This window comes from Nomascus leucogenys, chromosome 6 (genome assembly GCF_006542625.1).
Source record: "Nomascus leucogenys isolate Asia chromosome 6, Asia_NLE_v1, whole genome shotgun sequence".
Taxonomy (NCBI): domain Eukaryota; kingdom Metazoa; phylum Chordata; class Mammalia; order Primates; family Hylobatidae; genus Nomascus; species Nomascus leucogenys.
Window position 1 is genome coordinate 33832450 of NC_044386.1, and position 17379 is coordinate 33849828.

The following is a 17379-nucleotide window of genomic DNA, read 5'->3' on the forward strand; positions in this document are numbered from 1 at the left end:
ACTATTCTATCACTGTAAACACTACTTCAGGTTCTATCTCTTCATAACCACACCTGTGCTCTTGTTGTTTTTTGTTTTTTCGCAGGGTCTTGCTCTGTCACCCAGGCTGGAGTGCAGTAGTGTAGTCATAGCTTATTGCACCCTCAACCTCTCTGGCTCAAGTGATCCTTACACCTCAGCCTCCCAAATAGCTGGGACTACAGGTGCATGCCACCACACTTGACTAATTTTTGTATTTTTTGTAGAGATGGGCTTTTGCCATATTGCCCAGACTATTCTTGAACTCTTGGGCTCAAACTATCCATCTGCCTCGGCCTTCTAAAGTTGGTATTACAGGCTTGAGCCACTGCGCCTGGCCCACTTGGGAGTTTTCAGCCCCTGGCAACCACTAATCTTTTCACCATGTCTACAGTGTTATTATTTCAAGAATGATACAAAAATGGAATCATGTAGTTTGTAGGCTTTTGAGATTGGTATTTTTTCTACTTAGTGTAATTTCCTTTATATCATCCAAGTTGATGTTTTTACCAATAGTTTTTCCCTTTTATTGTTCTAGCATTCCGTAGTATGGGTCTACCATGGTTGGTTTAACCATTCTGCATTGAAGGACATTTGTTTCCAGCTTTTGGCTATTATGAAATTGTCTTAGTCCATTTTGTGCTGGTCTAACAGAATATCTGAGACTTGGTAATTTATAAAAAACAGAGATTTATTTCTTATAGTTCTGGAGTCTGGAAAGTTCAAGATTAAGGGGCCCACATCTGGCAAGGACCTTCTTGCTGTGTCATCCCATAATGGAAAGTGGAGGAGCAAGAGAGCACAAGACATTAGTGGGGAGAAATAGAAGGGGACAGAACTCTTCTTTTTTATCAGGAACCCACTCCTGAGACAACAACGTTAATCCATTTATGAGGGCAGAGTCCTTGTGAACTAATCACCTCTTAAAGGTCCCATCTCTCAACACTGTTGTACTGGGGATTAAGTTTCCAACAAATGAACTTTGGGGGACACAGTCAAACCATAGCACGAATAAAGCAGCTATGAACATTCATTTGCAGGTTTTTGCATGAACGTAGTTTTCATTTCATAAATACCCAAGAATGTACAATTGCCCGTTTACTTAGCATTTAGATTTTTCCTTTAAAGTTTATTCTAAGGCAGTTGTTTTCATACTCTATTTGTGAAAAACTATTGTTCTTTCCCAGGCCTTAAAGCTATGACTAATTCTGTAAACATAGTTATTGTAATTTCAGGTTAATATTTTTAAGGAGTATATACAGCTTTGTGTGAAAAGAGAGAAATGGATTCAAAACTAAGCAACTTTTAAGTGTGCCATGTTTATTAACTAAGATATTTATGTAAGTAACCAGTAGATTATTTTTTGAAGTAGCATAAGTCAAAATAAGTCAAATTGAGAGCCCCTTCAGCTTGTCTGTCAGGTCAGGAATGAACTAATTTGTACGTACCTTTTCTCCCTAATCTTGTGTCAGTCCTTCAGTATATACCAGTTACATAATCTTCTTTCCTTAGCTAGGCTCTGTCTTTCTTCAGGGACTTGAACGTGTTAATCATTACCGATCCTCATTTCTTCTTTCCCTTTTGCCTATTTAACTCTTACTTATGAGATTTCCTTGAGGAGACATTTCCTCCCTCCCCAAACATAAGTTTAGTTACTTCTTTTCTTCTCTTGCAGCACTTTGTTTTGTTTTGTTTTTCATATAAAAAACAGCTAGGACTCTGGAATGTTAAGAGTGGGGATTCTGGAATCAGACTTGGGCAAGTTACTTAATCTTTATGTGCCTCTGTTATTATTGTCTTAAAATGAACATAAAAGTAGTACCTAATTCATAAGATAAGGATTAAATGAATTAAAATATATAAATCCCTTAGATAACAATGCTAGGTATATATTAAGCACTATGTTAGTATCATCAAATGTTGTTGTTACTGTTACGGAATTTATCACAAATATGTAATTATATGTTTCGTAGTGATTATTCATCATCCCTACTGGACTCTAAGGTCTGTGAGGATATGTCTATTTGGTTTACCACTGTATCCTCAACAACTGCTGATTGTCCCTATTGTAGGTGTTAGGTATTAAGTGCATGATAGTGAATACATAAATGTTTACTTTTTTAAAAAAAATTCAGGAAATCAGATAATCAAAAAGAAAGAAATTAATCACTTAATAAGTTTCATCTCCCAGGGATAAGAAAACTTAGGTAAAGAGAGGTTAAACTACTCCTTCAAGTTCAGGCAATTCAGTATTCTAATTGAAAGTGTTGTGTTTCCTTTTTAAGTCTAGTTTTGCTTTTGTGTTTATGTGTCATAATTAATTGTGTTAAAACATAATTTTAGAAACAGATCTTTCTATATCTCTCTTTTCTATACCCCCCAATTTTACTTCACTTTCTTAAACAACAATAAAAGTCTCCTGTAACACAAGATAAAGCTTTTCTTCCTAATTATCTTCTTTAGGTGCTTTAAAAATCAATCAACTATCACATGTTCTGGACAAGGGGAATCACTATTGAGTTAATATCCTAAGACTTTCAAAACCCAGAAACAAAACAAAACAAAAAAACACCAAAAATGCTGTTTGGAGAGTTTCAGGTTTAATTAAAGAGTTTGTTCAGGTGTTTTTGCTGTTTGGAATCATTACCTGAGAAATTATGCTATAACACATGGTCATTTGATTCTGTTTCCATTAGCCTTCTACCCTGGGATATATGGCTATTACATTTTCTTTTTAATAATCTATGTTTCATAGTAAGTTTACTTTTGTGGAAATCTATTATTAAATCAGAAATCTCACTTAAAATTTAAAAATTTATTTTTCTAATAAAAATTGATATTACAGAACTAAATTTTTAAAATTTTATGTACAGAAAGGATATAGTATTTGATGTTATCAAAACTTACATGTTATGATTAGTTCATTGACCATGAATATATTAATTTAGAAAAAATACATCCCTAATATACATCATCCTTAATTTGTATACTAGTCATATAGTGCAGGGGTCCAGTGGAAATCATAGAAAGGTTACTGTAGGTAATGAGTCACAAGTCACTTTTCTCCCTTGATAGCTTCTTTTTCTGTAAATCGAACTATTTAAAATAATTAGAAACTTAGATCCTTAGTAAAAAGCTGTTTTTTATTGGTCTAAGTTGACTTTTTAAAAATTTATTTTCCCTGGCCAGGCGCAGTGGCTCATGCCTATAATCCCAGCAGTTTGGGAGGCGGAGGGGGGCAGATCACCTCAGGTCAGAAGTTTGAGACCAGCCTGGCCAACATGGTGAAAGCCCGTCTCTACTAAAAATACAAAAATTAGCCCGGTGGGGTGGTGCATGCCTATAATCCCAGCTACTCAGGAGGCTGAGGCACAAGAGTCACTTGAACCCGGGAGTCGGAGGTTGCAGTGAGCTAAGATCGTGCCACTGCATGCCAGCCTGGGTGACAGAGTGAGACTCTGTCTTTAAAAAAAAAAAAATGGCCGAGTGCGGTGGCTAATGCCTTGAAATCCGGCACTTTGGGAGGCCAAAGCAGGCGGATCACTTGAGGTCAGGAGTTTGAGACCAGTCTGGCCAAGATGGTGAAACCCTGTCTCTACTAAAAATAAAAAAATTAGCTGGGGGGTGGTGGCACACACCTGTAGCCCCAGCTACTTGGGGGGCTGAGGCACGAGAATCACATGAACCTTGGAGGCAGAGGCTGTAGTGAGCCGAGATCGCACCACTGCACTTCAGCCTGGGTGACAGTGAGACTCTGTATCAAAAAAAAAAAAAAAAAAAAAAAAAAAAAACAAAAATTATCCTCCCTAAAAAGCTATTCCAGTATCTTTTTTCACATTCATTAGTTATATTATTTAGTGGTTATATTTGGTTCTCTTGAACTGTTTTCTGAGTTTTTGAAACCAATTGCAGAAATACAGCCCAAGGGAAACATGGTTTAGCAGTAGTGGGACTGAAAAAAAGTTTTAATTCTTGCTAACCTCACTGTGAGACTGTAGTATTCTGTACCTAACAAAAAATTTTCCGTAGTAATCTTTAGTTAAAAAAAACCCTTCTATTACAGAAAACTATATAGTTGTTATACTGTACCTTCAAATTTTTGTTGTATTTTTTATTGTCATATTGTTATTGTTTTTTCTCAAATATTTTCAGTCCACAATTTGTTGAATCCATGGATGTGGAACCTGTGAATACGGAAGGCCAACTGTACAAAAAAGATCCCAGAATTAATAAGTAAGGTTAGTAAGTTTTCGGGATACAGAATTAATATACAATATTCTGTTGTATTTCTGCATCCTAACAATTAACAATTGGAAATCAAAAACTTGTCAATTATAATAACATCAAAAATGTGAACTACTTAGGAATAAATCTGAAAAAGTATGTGAAAGCACCGTAGACCAAAAACTAGTAAACATTGCTGAGTGAAATTAAAGAATATCTAAATTAGTGGAGACATAAACTGTTTGTAGATCATAATGCTCAATATGGTTGTCAGTTCTACCCAAATTGTTACATAGATTGAATGCTATATCTATCATATTCCAAGCAGCTTTGTAGAAACTGACAAGATGGTTCTAAAATCCATATGTAACTATAAAAAAAAAAACCCTAGCATCAGAACAGTTTGGGGAGAGGGAATAAATTTGTACTAAAGCAGAGATATTGATTAGATAGTTGGATATGAGTCTAGTATATGAGAGAAAAGTCAGATTTAGAGATACAAATTTGGTAGCCATAAGCACAGAAGCACTATTTTAAAATCATGCCACTGCATGAGATCAACAGTAGAGTACGGAGAGGAAGATAAAAAGAACCAGAAGAGGATCCTGGAGTGGCCAGTTTAGTCAGCAGAAAAACTAGGAGAATGTGTTGTTCTGGAAGACAAGTAAAGAATTATTCAAGGAGGAGAGAGTGATGAACTTTGTTGATTACTAAGTCAAATCATATTAGGTGAGAGGCTTGCCCACTGAATCTAGCAATTTTAGTGTAATTGCTAACTGTGGCAAGATATTTGGTGGAATGGAGAATAAAAACACATATGGTTATGGGTTCCAAGAGAAAGTAGGAGAAGAATTAGGGATGAATATAAACAACTGAGGGAATTTTGCTGTAAAAGGGAACAGAAAAATTAAGCCATTGTTGGAGAGAGATCATAGGGGTCAAGATAAAGGGCGGGGTTTTTTTGGGTTTTGTTTTTATTAGGTGTAGGGAGAATTATTTGTATACATATGTTTTATGCTGATTGGAATTATTCAATATATGGAAAAATTGATGATGCAGGAGAGAGGAGAATTGCTGAAACGGTATTTTTGAATGAGTTAGAGCAGGATAGAGATCAGTATGCAGATTACACATAAGTAATCCATGATTTTTTGCACCTCTTCCATGTATACCCTTCCTTGATTGCTCTTTCATGTGCTTTATTAATGATCTTACCTATTGGGAGAGTTTCCTAAAGTATCTGAAGCATATTCCATGTTCTCATACTAGATTGTCTTGAACTGAGGATCAAAAATCAAAGTAGCCAGAGTTTCTTGAAAAGATTCTTAAGGCAGCCAAATTCCAAATGGCTAACAGAACCAAAATGGCAAAGACTATTACATACTTTTATAATTTAATATTAATATAGAAGTCTTGTTCACAAGTTTTTCTTATATTTCACATACATCTCAAAAAGTTTCCATTTCGGTATTTAAACAACAAACCACAGACTTCAGGATCTTTTGCTTTCTAATATTGTTGAATAATCAATTCAGAAGAATCTGGCCAATCTTTGATGTGCTAGTAAAAAAAAAAAAAAAAAACCAAAGCTGAATTTTTAATTATCTCACTTATTTACATTAGTTGAAAGTGTGCCCTCTTGTGGACTATTCAGTAATTTTCACATAAAAGCCTTCCTTGTGTATTGCAGACTAAATTAATTGTATATCATCACATATGTTTTGGTCAAAAGTTGAGATCTAGATCTTAACGTTCTAGTTCTTTAAAACCTAAACCTCATTTGGAAATAAACAGTCATTGTTTGATTTTGCATTTCTAATACGACTGTGTATGAAACAGTCTTACAACAGTTTCAACCTATGTAAGGGACTTGGAGACAGGCTATTTCTTTTGCAGTATAAAAGAAGATGAGAAACAAATTTTGTTTTGGTGTGTTGGGGGTGGACTAGGAATCCAAACAATTCATAGACATGGTTGGAAATTTCCTCCATAGCCTCTATGTAAAAAGAAATTTTTAATAATCAAATTCCAGGACACAGGACTATTTTTTTCCTGAGGTAGTTTGTAGTTTTGTATAGTTTGGTACGATTAAATTTTGTGTAACTAACTACAGGCCTCTGCAAATCCGTTTAACTGTATAACAAACTGGGACTATTTAAAGTTATGTGAAGTTTTATTAAAGTCAGTTCATAGATGTATATAGTTTTACTCGTTTTATTTCTCAGCAAACATACACATCTTTTATAAACTGCTTTTGAGAAACTCTAAATCTCAACCTTATTTACCTAGTGGTAACTTTTCTTTCTCTGCATAATAGTACAAGGTAATGTAAATATATCCTTCTAATACACGTTATAAATATGTGATATAGCTACACTATTGGGACATGCATATACATCATTGGTATCCAGCGTGGTGGCTGCAGAGAGCTCAGGGTTCCAGAAGCAAAGCAAGTGTCTCAAGAGAGTTTTAGAACTTAGCTTTATTTTGCATTTTAAAAATTTATTGGAAGTAATTTGAAACTTTAGAAAAGCAGAAATGTTTTAAAGAAAGTGAGAATTTTTACAGTGCAGCTTATTGGGAACTTTTTGTTTTTGAGCTAGGATTTGAGGAAGATCCTTTCAGAAGTATCTGAAATAGCATATGAAAAATCTGTTCTTGAATAGCAGGCAGGGAAAAGGAATCTGAAGGTGGCTTGACTGAAGTGAAAGGATTCTGCTGGAGAGGTGCCACTCTCTAGGGACTCACTGACCTATTTAAAATAGTAAGTAGTACCACACAGATTGATTGATTTATTTACTTAACCTGTGTAGCTATTTAGCATTTATATCCCACCTATTTCCTGGAAGGATTTTAGGTGGTTTATAATGTTAAATGTAATATAAACCAGGACAATAAAAATATACTAGTTTAAACTTTTTAAAAAATTCTTTAATGTGAGAAGGCTGAGCAAAGGGCAAGGAGAACCTTTTCATTCTCCCCCCAGAAATCATGCTCCTCTTTTGCTAAAGCTTTCAATCATCTCTCCAAGTGGTGGCAGGGCAATTCTAAGGTCTGACCTTAGTTCTTAGCATAGTATGTTAACAGATTTACCCTTAGTTTCCTGGCCCACCAAGACTCCAGCAGACTTTCTGTTGCCTGACAGGCTGGGCTGCAGCCACACTATAACAAGGTCTGAATCTCGCCTTGTGAGATGAGTATGCTTTTCCAAATTCTTATTTTCCTCAGATATTTTCCTCCCTTAAACGTGTGGATGGTAGCTGTTTCCTGTATTTGCCATTCCTGTATTTTGTAGAATCCTTTTTATAGCTTCTAGTTAACCATTTTTTTACTACTTGATAATTCTATATATTAAATTTTTCCTGCTCAAAAACAGTGTGTGCATGTGTGTGTGTGTATATATATATATATATATATATATATATATCTGTGTGTGTGTGTGTGTGTGTATATATATATATATATATATATATATACACACTTAGTTTTAAGCCTTTCCCCCACCACCAAAAAAATTAACATTAGCAAAGAAGATGTTAATTAGCTAAATATTCCACATATATGAAATTTCATTTTATTCAGAATAATGTTATAATCACACAAGGTGACAATATAGTATAAAGAATACTGACCTAGAGATCAAACACTTATATTCTAGTCTTGGCTAGTGAATTACTAGCTCAGAGACCTTGAACAGACACTTACCTTCTTTGAAGAACTTTTACTGTTTGCTGTAGGTTTATCTTTTTTCCATAGCAGTGTAGATGTTTCTCAGTTTTATGTCCTTTAGACAAACATAAGAATATAAGATTTGGTTAGAAACACCTGAGTTCAAATCGTATTTCTGCTGCATGCTGCCTGTTTAGCTGTAGACACAGTATTTATGCCCTGAAACTTAATTTTTGCATCTGTGAAATAGTGATAATCTTTACAATCCTTTGATATTGGAATGATTAAGGAAAGGGATATATAAATATCTGACACATAAGAAGTGCCAAAAAAATTTCCCCTACAGCGTTACTTTATTTCTTGCCTATCTGATCTATTATAATGTAACTGTTATCAACCCTCAATAAGTGGCTTCCATAACTATAGCTATAGTTCAGACTACTTTTGTCAGATTGTGAATTTCCAACTTCCTACTTTAGACATCTCCAACTAGATATTACCCTGGCATTTTAATCTGAACAAGTCCAAAATCACACCATGGTTACATGTAAGTACTGCAGTATTCTAACAGAACTTTCTGCTTCCATCCTCTGTCTGTCTCTTTCTCCCCCACCCTGTCTTCCTTATCACTATTAAATTAGTCTTAACTGAAAGCTTAAGGATATGGAAAAAGATATCAACATTGTGTAAGAAACTCCCTTGCAGGCTCCAATTGACCTCTCTGGCCATATGCTCTGTCTAAAGTGTTTATGAATATACCTTGCATATTATATTAGTCTTTAGCAGCTAGCTCAGTATACTTCATAGAAGATGCTTAACATAGGTAATTATTTAAATATTCAGAGAAATCTATGTACATATAGCAGCAACAGGAGACTTACTAATTTTTTTATTTTATCAAAGTTTATATTACTATTTTCCTGAATCATAAAGTAATATTCTAATCATAATAAAAGTCCAAGGAGTACAGATAGAAATACCACCAAAATAAGAATTCCCCAGCATCTCAGCATATACCCGACCCCTAATCATTGTTAAAGGTTTAGTAATGTTCTTTTTTTTCATGCCTAGACCATCGTTTTTATGAAAATGTGTTTTAAGCAAAAGTATTTAGCTTGGTTGATGAGCTTATGATGTGCACATTGATATTTTCGGTTAGCAATATATCTTTAATATCTTTTCATGAATTTTAAGAATCTTTGCCATTCTTCTTTATTTTAGTGCCAATTTGTGGAGAGATTAAAATATAGAATCATCACTGTTAAGTTGTTTCAGGCTTTAATTCAATGATTCTTTCTCTTTTCTCCCTCTAAAATATGTACCCCCCTTTACCACATTCTTGTGGCCAAACTCAAATTTTAAAGGGCAGAGGATGTTCCATCTTCTTAGCCATTGTACTTTGCTTGCCTAGCATAGTGTCTGACATAGTAACATAAGATAAATATTCATTGGATGCGTCATGAAGGACTAAATATTTTAGAAATAGTATGTTGTGTTGGGTGCCACTTATAACTCAGGAGGTACTTACAGGTTTGAATGAACTGTTATGTAACCTGATATGGCATTTTAAACTGTTAACTATTAAGCATAGTAAAAGGAAAATGCTTTAGTTATGTTAAAGACAAGATGAAGCAGATTTTTCTGGAAAACAACACAAAGTAGAGTTTAAAGCAATTTCAATTATTAAATTACTAAGACAGATTGAATAGTTATTATGAGAAAAGTTACCAAAATCGTTTCTTACATCCATCATGTATTTAGCTCATTATTAGTGTATTCAAAGATGGAGGAAATAAGGGGTTTGTGCTTGGTTAAGATTCATTTGTTAAAATGTCATTGTGCAGATTTTGAAAAGAAAGGTTATGAACTTAGCATAAAAAATATCATGGTGTTTACTTACTCATTGTAATCTTGTATCCAAAACTGATTTTCCTCAAAGTGAATTTTGCTTTCTGCTCAATAGTTCAGATCAAGAAGAAAGTAAGAGTAATTGAAGTGCCATAGAAATGTGAATCACATACTAAATGTGGTTATAAAGTAAGGAGCCTAACTCCATAAAGCCAGAGTCACCATACTTCACTGTCACATGGTATAGTATACTAACAGACTTTTAAACTGGATGTTTCAATCAACCCGTAAAATAATATTTAAAAAAGAATAAGACAGATCTGTACAAATGAAAGATTTCTAAGATAATATACATGGCAAAAGCAAGATGCAGAAGAATATATAACAAATAATAGCTTGCATTTAACGAACACTTAGTACATGCCCAGCACAATTCTAAGAACTTTACACGTATTATTTCATCCTCACAACAAAATTTAATAATAATTACCTACCTCTTATATCAGAGATGAGGAAACTGAGGTGCAGAGATTAAATAAGTTGTCCAAGGTTATGTAGTAAGTGGGGGAGCTTGGATTCAAACACACAGCCTAATTAATCTCTTTCTCCTTGGCTATATATTTTGCGTACATTGATTGTGTATGCATAGTAATCTCTCATGGATGTACCGTCATTTGTTATACTAATAATATTGTTATAAATTTTAGCTGTTAGTTTAAGTGTCCATGTGCCAGATAGCCTGATTTTGACTCCAGCTGTATGGCCTTAGGCAAATTATTTGTCTTCTCTGTACATCACATTCTTCATCAAATAGAACTGTAATATTAGCACCTCAGGTTCATATGAGGATTAAATTTATTACATAGTAAGTGCTGAGCAAACATGAGTTACCATTTCTATTTTTTAATCACTAAAATGTAAAAATGTTGTGGGAATATCTACATGTGTATGTTTTTCAACATGTATATGATTATTTCTTCAGGGTATATTTCTAAAAGTGAAATTCTTGAGAAAAAATGATGCATTTTTTTAAGGCTTTGGTTATAGGGTGCAAAATGGCCCTCCAGAAAGTTTATCTACCATCAGATAATAAGAATGCCTTTTATTCCAAATCTGTCCCAATTTTAGTATTGTTATAATCCCTACTGATACTGTTTTATTTGCATTTCTTTTGTTTGCTTGAGGAAGTTGTAAATTTTGTTGTGAAATAAAATGAAGAAGTGGAGTCTTTAAAAATCTTGGCAAATGCTTAAAAGTTCCCTTCAGACTCATTAGAATGGGCTAAATTGATAATTTACTATAATATCTTCCCCTAATTAAGCATTCTTTTAATTAAACCTCAATCCATTCTTAAATTTAGTTTATAAATGATTTCTCAATGTATTTTGTTTGATTTAGTTCTTAGTATTACAACAGTTAAATTTTTTTCTGCTTTCTGTTGCCAGTATTTATTTCTCCTACCTTATGATTTAAATAATTGTAGGTGAGCAGGCCCAAGACTATGACTTGTAATACTGTGGTGAAATATATACTGGAATGCCAAATAATTATTTACAATAGATCTTTCAGAAGTAGGAATTATTTGTATTGAAAAGATGCCTTTCCCTCTATTTGTTTTGAAAAGACTCCTGTTCTTCCTCTGTTCTGCCAAATCTGTTTAGTAATGCTGTTAACTTCCTGGATCACTTACTATGTGCCGGGTGGCTTGTCAAATGATATATGTGCATTATTTTATTTTATTCTCATCACCACTTATGAGGTGGGCTACTTTCCTCACTCTTCCATTTTTTCAAATCAGCAGCTCTCAGATGGCTTTGCCTGGTTTAAAATTTACCCAGAATTTTAAAGACATTTTATCTGGACTCACAAAGCACTGTGCAGTATACCCTTATAGTTCTATTTCCTCCATCCCTTTCAGTGTTCAACCCACTAAATTTATTTTATAATCTACTAATCAGTCACCAGTCACAGATTGTAAAGTACTACCTTAAGTGACAGTTCTAAAGCCCTCATTAAAATCTTCTTTACAGTTTGGTTGCAGTTTCGTTCTGGACACATGTCAGCTTCAGTTTTACAAAAAGCAATATACTTTCACAGAGCCAAGCAGTCCAAAACATTATTCAATCCAGAGCCAAAAATGTTAGTTTTTTTGTTAGTTAGTTAGGGGTGTGTTTGTTCATGTTTAGAATCCTAGGAACACTATTTCTTGATGGACCCTGGTCACCTTCCAACATAAAGTAGCAACATTTCCACAGATTACTTACATTTATTAAAAGCTGTGACTTTAGCTAACATTGTAACCTCATTTCTACCAAATTCCTCTGCTGTTCTTCAAAATCTTGGATTCCAGTGGAATTAGCCATAGTTGAGCAGTGAAGATCAAATATTTTTGTCAATAATCATCTATCAACGTGTGATTAAAGCACTTTAAACCAAGTAAGTATTGTTGGTCTCCCGCCCTTTCCCCTTTACTCCCAGTATTTAGTTGACATCATTTCAGTGCATTTTTATGTCACTGTGAAAAGCACAATCTTGTGGTTAGGTTTATTAATCTTCTAGTTCATATATGGGTAACTAAATATGTAGTCATTTTTAGGCTAAAAATCCTAGCCTGGGGTTGGATCTGCTCTATTTGTTACTCACCTGGGACTTAAGAAAACAGTCAGGTAGCCCACAGTAGAATCCTCTAGCATATTACTCTCTTTAGGTTCCTATCCTCTGAGTTAAATAATTAAATACAGTCATTTGTTACTTAATCTGCTGAATATGGCAGTGTACATGTACAACAGTGAGTTGTATATGAATAACAAGATATTTTTGTGATCTGTAAATAATTTTTGTTCAATTATTTCTTTCCATTAATTACTAAGCGTAAGTTGGAACTTTTTTATTAGGATAAATTTATGAAAAATTCATTGTGTTTTGGTGACCTTTATCAGATTTTAAATTCCAACCAACTTTTTAAAGTGCTTGATGTGACTACTAACTATGCAATGTTGCATTAAATTTCTTTAGTAATTGTTAAATAATCAAATTAGTAATTTCAAAGAGTAGAAATTAGTAATTTCACAGTGTAGCAAATGGACAAATACAGAATAGCTAGTAGTGATTATAGCTTTCCTATATTATTTCCTGTGCCTTTTCCTTTCAGTGGGCTTCTGCTAGAAATTTTGTCAGTCATTCACCAAAGGAAAGTAATGTTTTTTCCCTTAGCTGGCAATTAGTAACGAATGTACATATAAAGGTCTTTAAACTGTAAAAAAAAAAAGAGAAAATGATTACCACAAAGACAAGATAGTTAATACCCCTAGAAGGAACCAGAATGCTAGCCTTTTGGATGATGATTCTATGGATGCTTACTTTATAACTCTGTTAAACTGTGTGTGTGTGTGTGTGTGTGTGTGTGTGTGTGTGTGTGTGCATGTGTGTGTACCTGTTTAATGTACCTTTGTGCAATAGGTCTTACAATAATAATATTTGGGGTGAAGGAAATTTTTAATTTTAACTACCCATATAATTATACATTAAATAATTCTATTTGCAATGTTGCATTCAGACATATGAGTAAGGGAAATTATTAGTATTATGTCATTTGAATGTTTGACATTTACAACTCAAAAACTTAAGAGGTTCTCTTAAAAGTGACTGACTAGCAAATACAACCTTAAAAAGATAAATATTTAAGCTTTTTAAACTGGAAATTACAATTCAGTTTTTAATCTTAGCTCTATGGTTTAGTCGATATAGACTTCCATTTGCTGATTAATTTATAAAGTAAAAGTAACTTAATGAAAGCTTATCTTTGATTAATGTGTACATTGTTAAAATATTATCTGCTTACAAAGAAGGACTTACCAAGTACTGTTAAAGGAAAGATAAATTTTTTACAAGCCATATGTTGAAAATAAGAAGAAAAAAATGTGGGGGCTTTGAACAGAATAACAAAGTGTTCAGTTTTACAGAATGTCTTCATATATTTTTCTGTGTGTGAAGAGAGAGAATTCCATCATGATAAATACTAAACATTAAAGTCAATTAAGTCATTTGTATGGGGAACGTTAAAAATGCTAACACATGTCTTTGTCCTTTATGTCGTTGCATATTGGTTATGTGACTTATAAGAAACATGTAGTGATAGTTGGAAAGACAAGCTAAGTACATGAACATTAAGTAATCATGCAAGATTGAAACAAGACAAGTTTCAGAAGATGTCACAAAGGAATATATAATTATTTACCAAATAATATTGGGCAATAAATGTCATAAGTTCAGAGTAGATTAAGATACTCATTTGGGTGAATTTGAGGTTTCATGAAATCGTGGGAACATGCTTTGGATCTTGAAGAATTATAGGATTTGGACCAAAGTAGGAATGGGCTTCCTAGGTAGGAAGAATGTCTTAAGGAAATGTATAAAGATGGGAATACACAAGGGAGATTTGGGAGAATCTGATTAGATCAGGTTGATTGGAGAGGGTGGTTTATGTAGTATAGTGATAAAGGACACAGCTAGAAAGGCAAGTTGAAGCTAGATTATGAAGTTAAATGTTTAAGGTGCTTATAGTGTGGAAATGAATTACAGTGCTTGTCGAGGTTGATCAAGTATTCCTTTCTAGCAATCCAGCCTAGCAGTTAAGAAACAAACTCTGGAACCAGATTGCTTTGGTTCTAATTCTTGCTCCACTAGTTACTTTAAACTCACTGTAAATTAATTTCCTCTTAGTAAAATGCAAAAAACAATAGTAGCTACTGTACTGGGTTGTTGTGAGAACTGAATTAATGTGTGCAAAGCACTTTGCAATTGCTTAACATATAGTAAGTGGTATGTAAAAATGATTATTACATAGGTTGAACAAACAAAAGCAGTAACTTTTTTTTATAGTGATTAAGCATTTTCCTGATAGTAATATATCTGACATATTTCTACAAATAATTGTCTGTTTTGTGTGTTGCAGTGTTTGGGAAATGGGAAGTAATGACAGCTGGCACCTGAACTAAGTACTTTTATAGGCAACACCATTCCAGAAATTCAGGATGAATGGGGATATGCCCCATGTCCCCATTACTACTCTTGCGGGGATTGCTAGTCTCACAGACCGTAAGTTTGGCTAATTTATCTAATTTAATTTCTACTGTGTCTTAACAATAATTTTTACAGTGACTGTTCTAAAAATTATTATAGGTTCTTTAAAACACATTTACAGAAATAGCAACTGAAACTGCCCTTTAAAGAAAAAAAAAATTGACAGCCTAATTTATCTAACTTCTTAGTGATGTTTATTTTGGTTGTCATGTTCAGTAATCTGTTGGAGCTTGTTGGAGGTATCAGCAGCCTATTTTACTCTAAGGACTTAAGAATTTTAAAGAACATTGCTAGTCTTTTGAGATTTATTTAATGTAACTCAATTTTTCAGAGATTTATTCTTTTGTTAGGCATTTGTAACTATAATTCTTAGTCCTTGAATAATGATACAAAAAGCTACCTACAGTTTTAGTTACTGTGTCATCCTACCTGAATAAATAAAAGGAAAAAGATATGAGAGGGAAGGGTAGAAAGTGAGAGGATGGCATACTTTTCTTTGTATAGCATTGTGCAAGATTTGGAACTTCATAATAAGGGAGCTAGGAGAAAGTATCTTCAAGAAATGTTTTTGTCCATGTTCAGTATCCTCCAAATACAATTTTTCTGGCTTTTGTTTTGTTTTGTGCATTTGGTTTTAGTGGGGTAAAATAGATAACAGCCTATTAGCTTTGAGCTTAGGAAATTAGCATAACTAGTTTATGAGGTCTAGATTAACAGGAAAGTGCTGTAGGTGATTGGGTCAGCATTACTCAGGTAAGAAAACTTTTTGAAACTGGCATTAGTTTTTATTATCACTTTGTTGTAGGTAAGGCGTAAATAGGAGTTCAAAATCAGATATACTGTCAGGAATTTCTTTTTGGTTTTTCTCCCCATGATCTTTGCTATACCTAAATATTTTGTCTTTCCAGGAAGCCCTGTTTATTAAGTAATAATTTATTTTCTGTGTTTTTATTAATGAAAATCCTGTTGGTACCTGTTGGGGCTGAGCACCATGATAATTATACTGTATAGGTGATTAGAAATTAAGCCAAAAACAAAGACACCTGATATTTTAGTGAGCTTTCTTAACCTTTAGACAAATGAACAAATTTGTTAGGTAAACAGAGATTAAACGGCTGAATTGAAGCTACTATAAAACATTTATGTTCTTTTGTTTGCTATTAGAAGAGAATAAATAGGAGATAACTAGGAATTTGGAATTTAGAAGAATATTTTAATATTCTTACAGAATTCTATGCTCTGAATGCTTTCTTGCTGAAGTGAGGTATTTATTTGTATATTCTTAAGCTTTTAAAAAACGTTACTTGTCTACTTTATGAACAGATATTGTTATTTGATTTATTTGTATGAGCATACTATTGATTCTGAAAAATCTTATAAACAAGAACAAATGAGATTAATGAATTGCTACATTGGAATTTAGTTTGTAACCATGCCCTTTTCGCTAGTCATTTGTTAACAAAATTTAAGAAATGAAAAGCAAGGATGAATATAAGGGAGCTGAATTTTATTCCTAGAGACTAGTATAATCTATTATGGTCCAAGTGATGTTTTGGAAGTTTCGTAGGGTTGATTGAGGTTTGTTAGGAAGAGGAGGAATGCGTTTTAATAATTTGTCACATTGATATTTATAACTTACTTTTAATCCCAAAATACAGATAAGCACTAAAGAGACTGCTACAGTCACTTAATTTCTAATAATCTGATTTTATTCCAAATAGTCCTGAACCAGCTGCCTCTTCCATCTCCTTTACCTGCTACAACTACAAAGAGCCTTCTCTTTAATGCACGAATAGCAGAAGAGGTGAACTGCCTTTTGGCTTGTAGGGATGACAATTTGGTTTCACAGCTTGTCCATAGCCTCAACCAGGTATCAACAGATCACATGTAAGTATGATCAATTTTATATCTAATATAAGTGAAAAGTTTTGGCCTTACTAAGAGAAGCCGTATTCCTGGTTTTATTTCAAAAATTTTTAGATGCATAGTTTATTTTTAAAATATATCAGTATCCGAGGGAGAATATAGTCTTACTGCAATAATAGATTAATGAGATTTAAATAGGCAATTTTTTTTTAGATAATAATTCTGACCCATATAGCTCCGTGGATATTTTTTCAGCTCTTTTGAACTTATCTTGGGGGATCCATCATTTGTGCAGAGATCTGGTCATGAAACTATATCCCTGTCCGGGCACAGTGGCTCACATCTGTAATCCCAGCACTTTAGGAGGCCAAGGCAGGCAGATCACAAGATCAAGAGATTGAGACCATCCTGGCCAACATGGTGAAACCCCGTCTCTACTAAAAATACAAAAAAAAAAATTAGCCGGGCGTGGTGGCAGGTGCCTGTAGTCCCAGCTACTCGGGAGGCTGAGGCAGGAGAATCACTTGAACCCGGGAGGCAGAGGTTGCAGTGAGCCAAGATCACGCCACTGCACTCTAGCCTGGCAACAGAGTAAGACTCTGTCTGGGGAAAAAAAAAATTATTTTTCACTACAAAACCAATACATATTTATAACAACAACACAAAAATGCG

The 17379-nt window shown here is 33.7% G+C and overlaps 1 protein-coding gene across 4 annotated transcripts in view; it reads left to right on the forward strand.

Annotated features, from left to right (window-relative positions):
* The window catches only part of NIPBL (NIPBL cohesin loading factor), a 186296-nt gene that overhangs the window by 62119 nt on the left and 106798 nt on the right, over positions 1–17379 (forward strand). For 2 of the 4 annotated variants that reach the window (XM_030813968.1, XM_030813971.1), the window contains exons 2-3: positions 14714–14856; positions 16563–16728. In XM_030813968.1, coding sequence (XP_030669828.1) covers positions 14793–14856; positions 16563–16728 — 230 coding nt within the window. In that variant the 5' untranslated portion in view covers positions 14714–14792. Of the gene's footprint in view, positions 1–4217; positions 4257–12162; positions 12196–14713; positions 14857–16562; positions 16729–17379 lie in introns of those variants that run through there. The other 2 variants (XM_030813969.1, XM_030813970.1) reach the window with 2 other exon arrangements.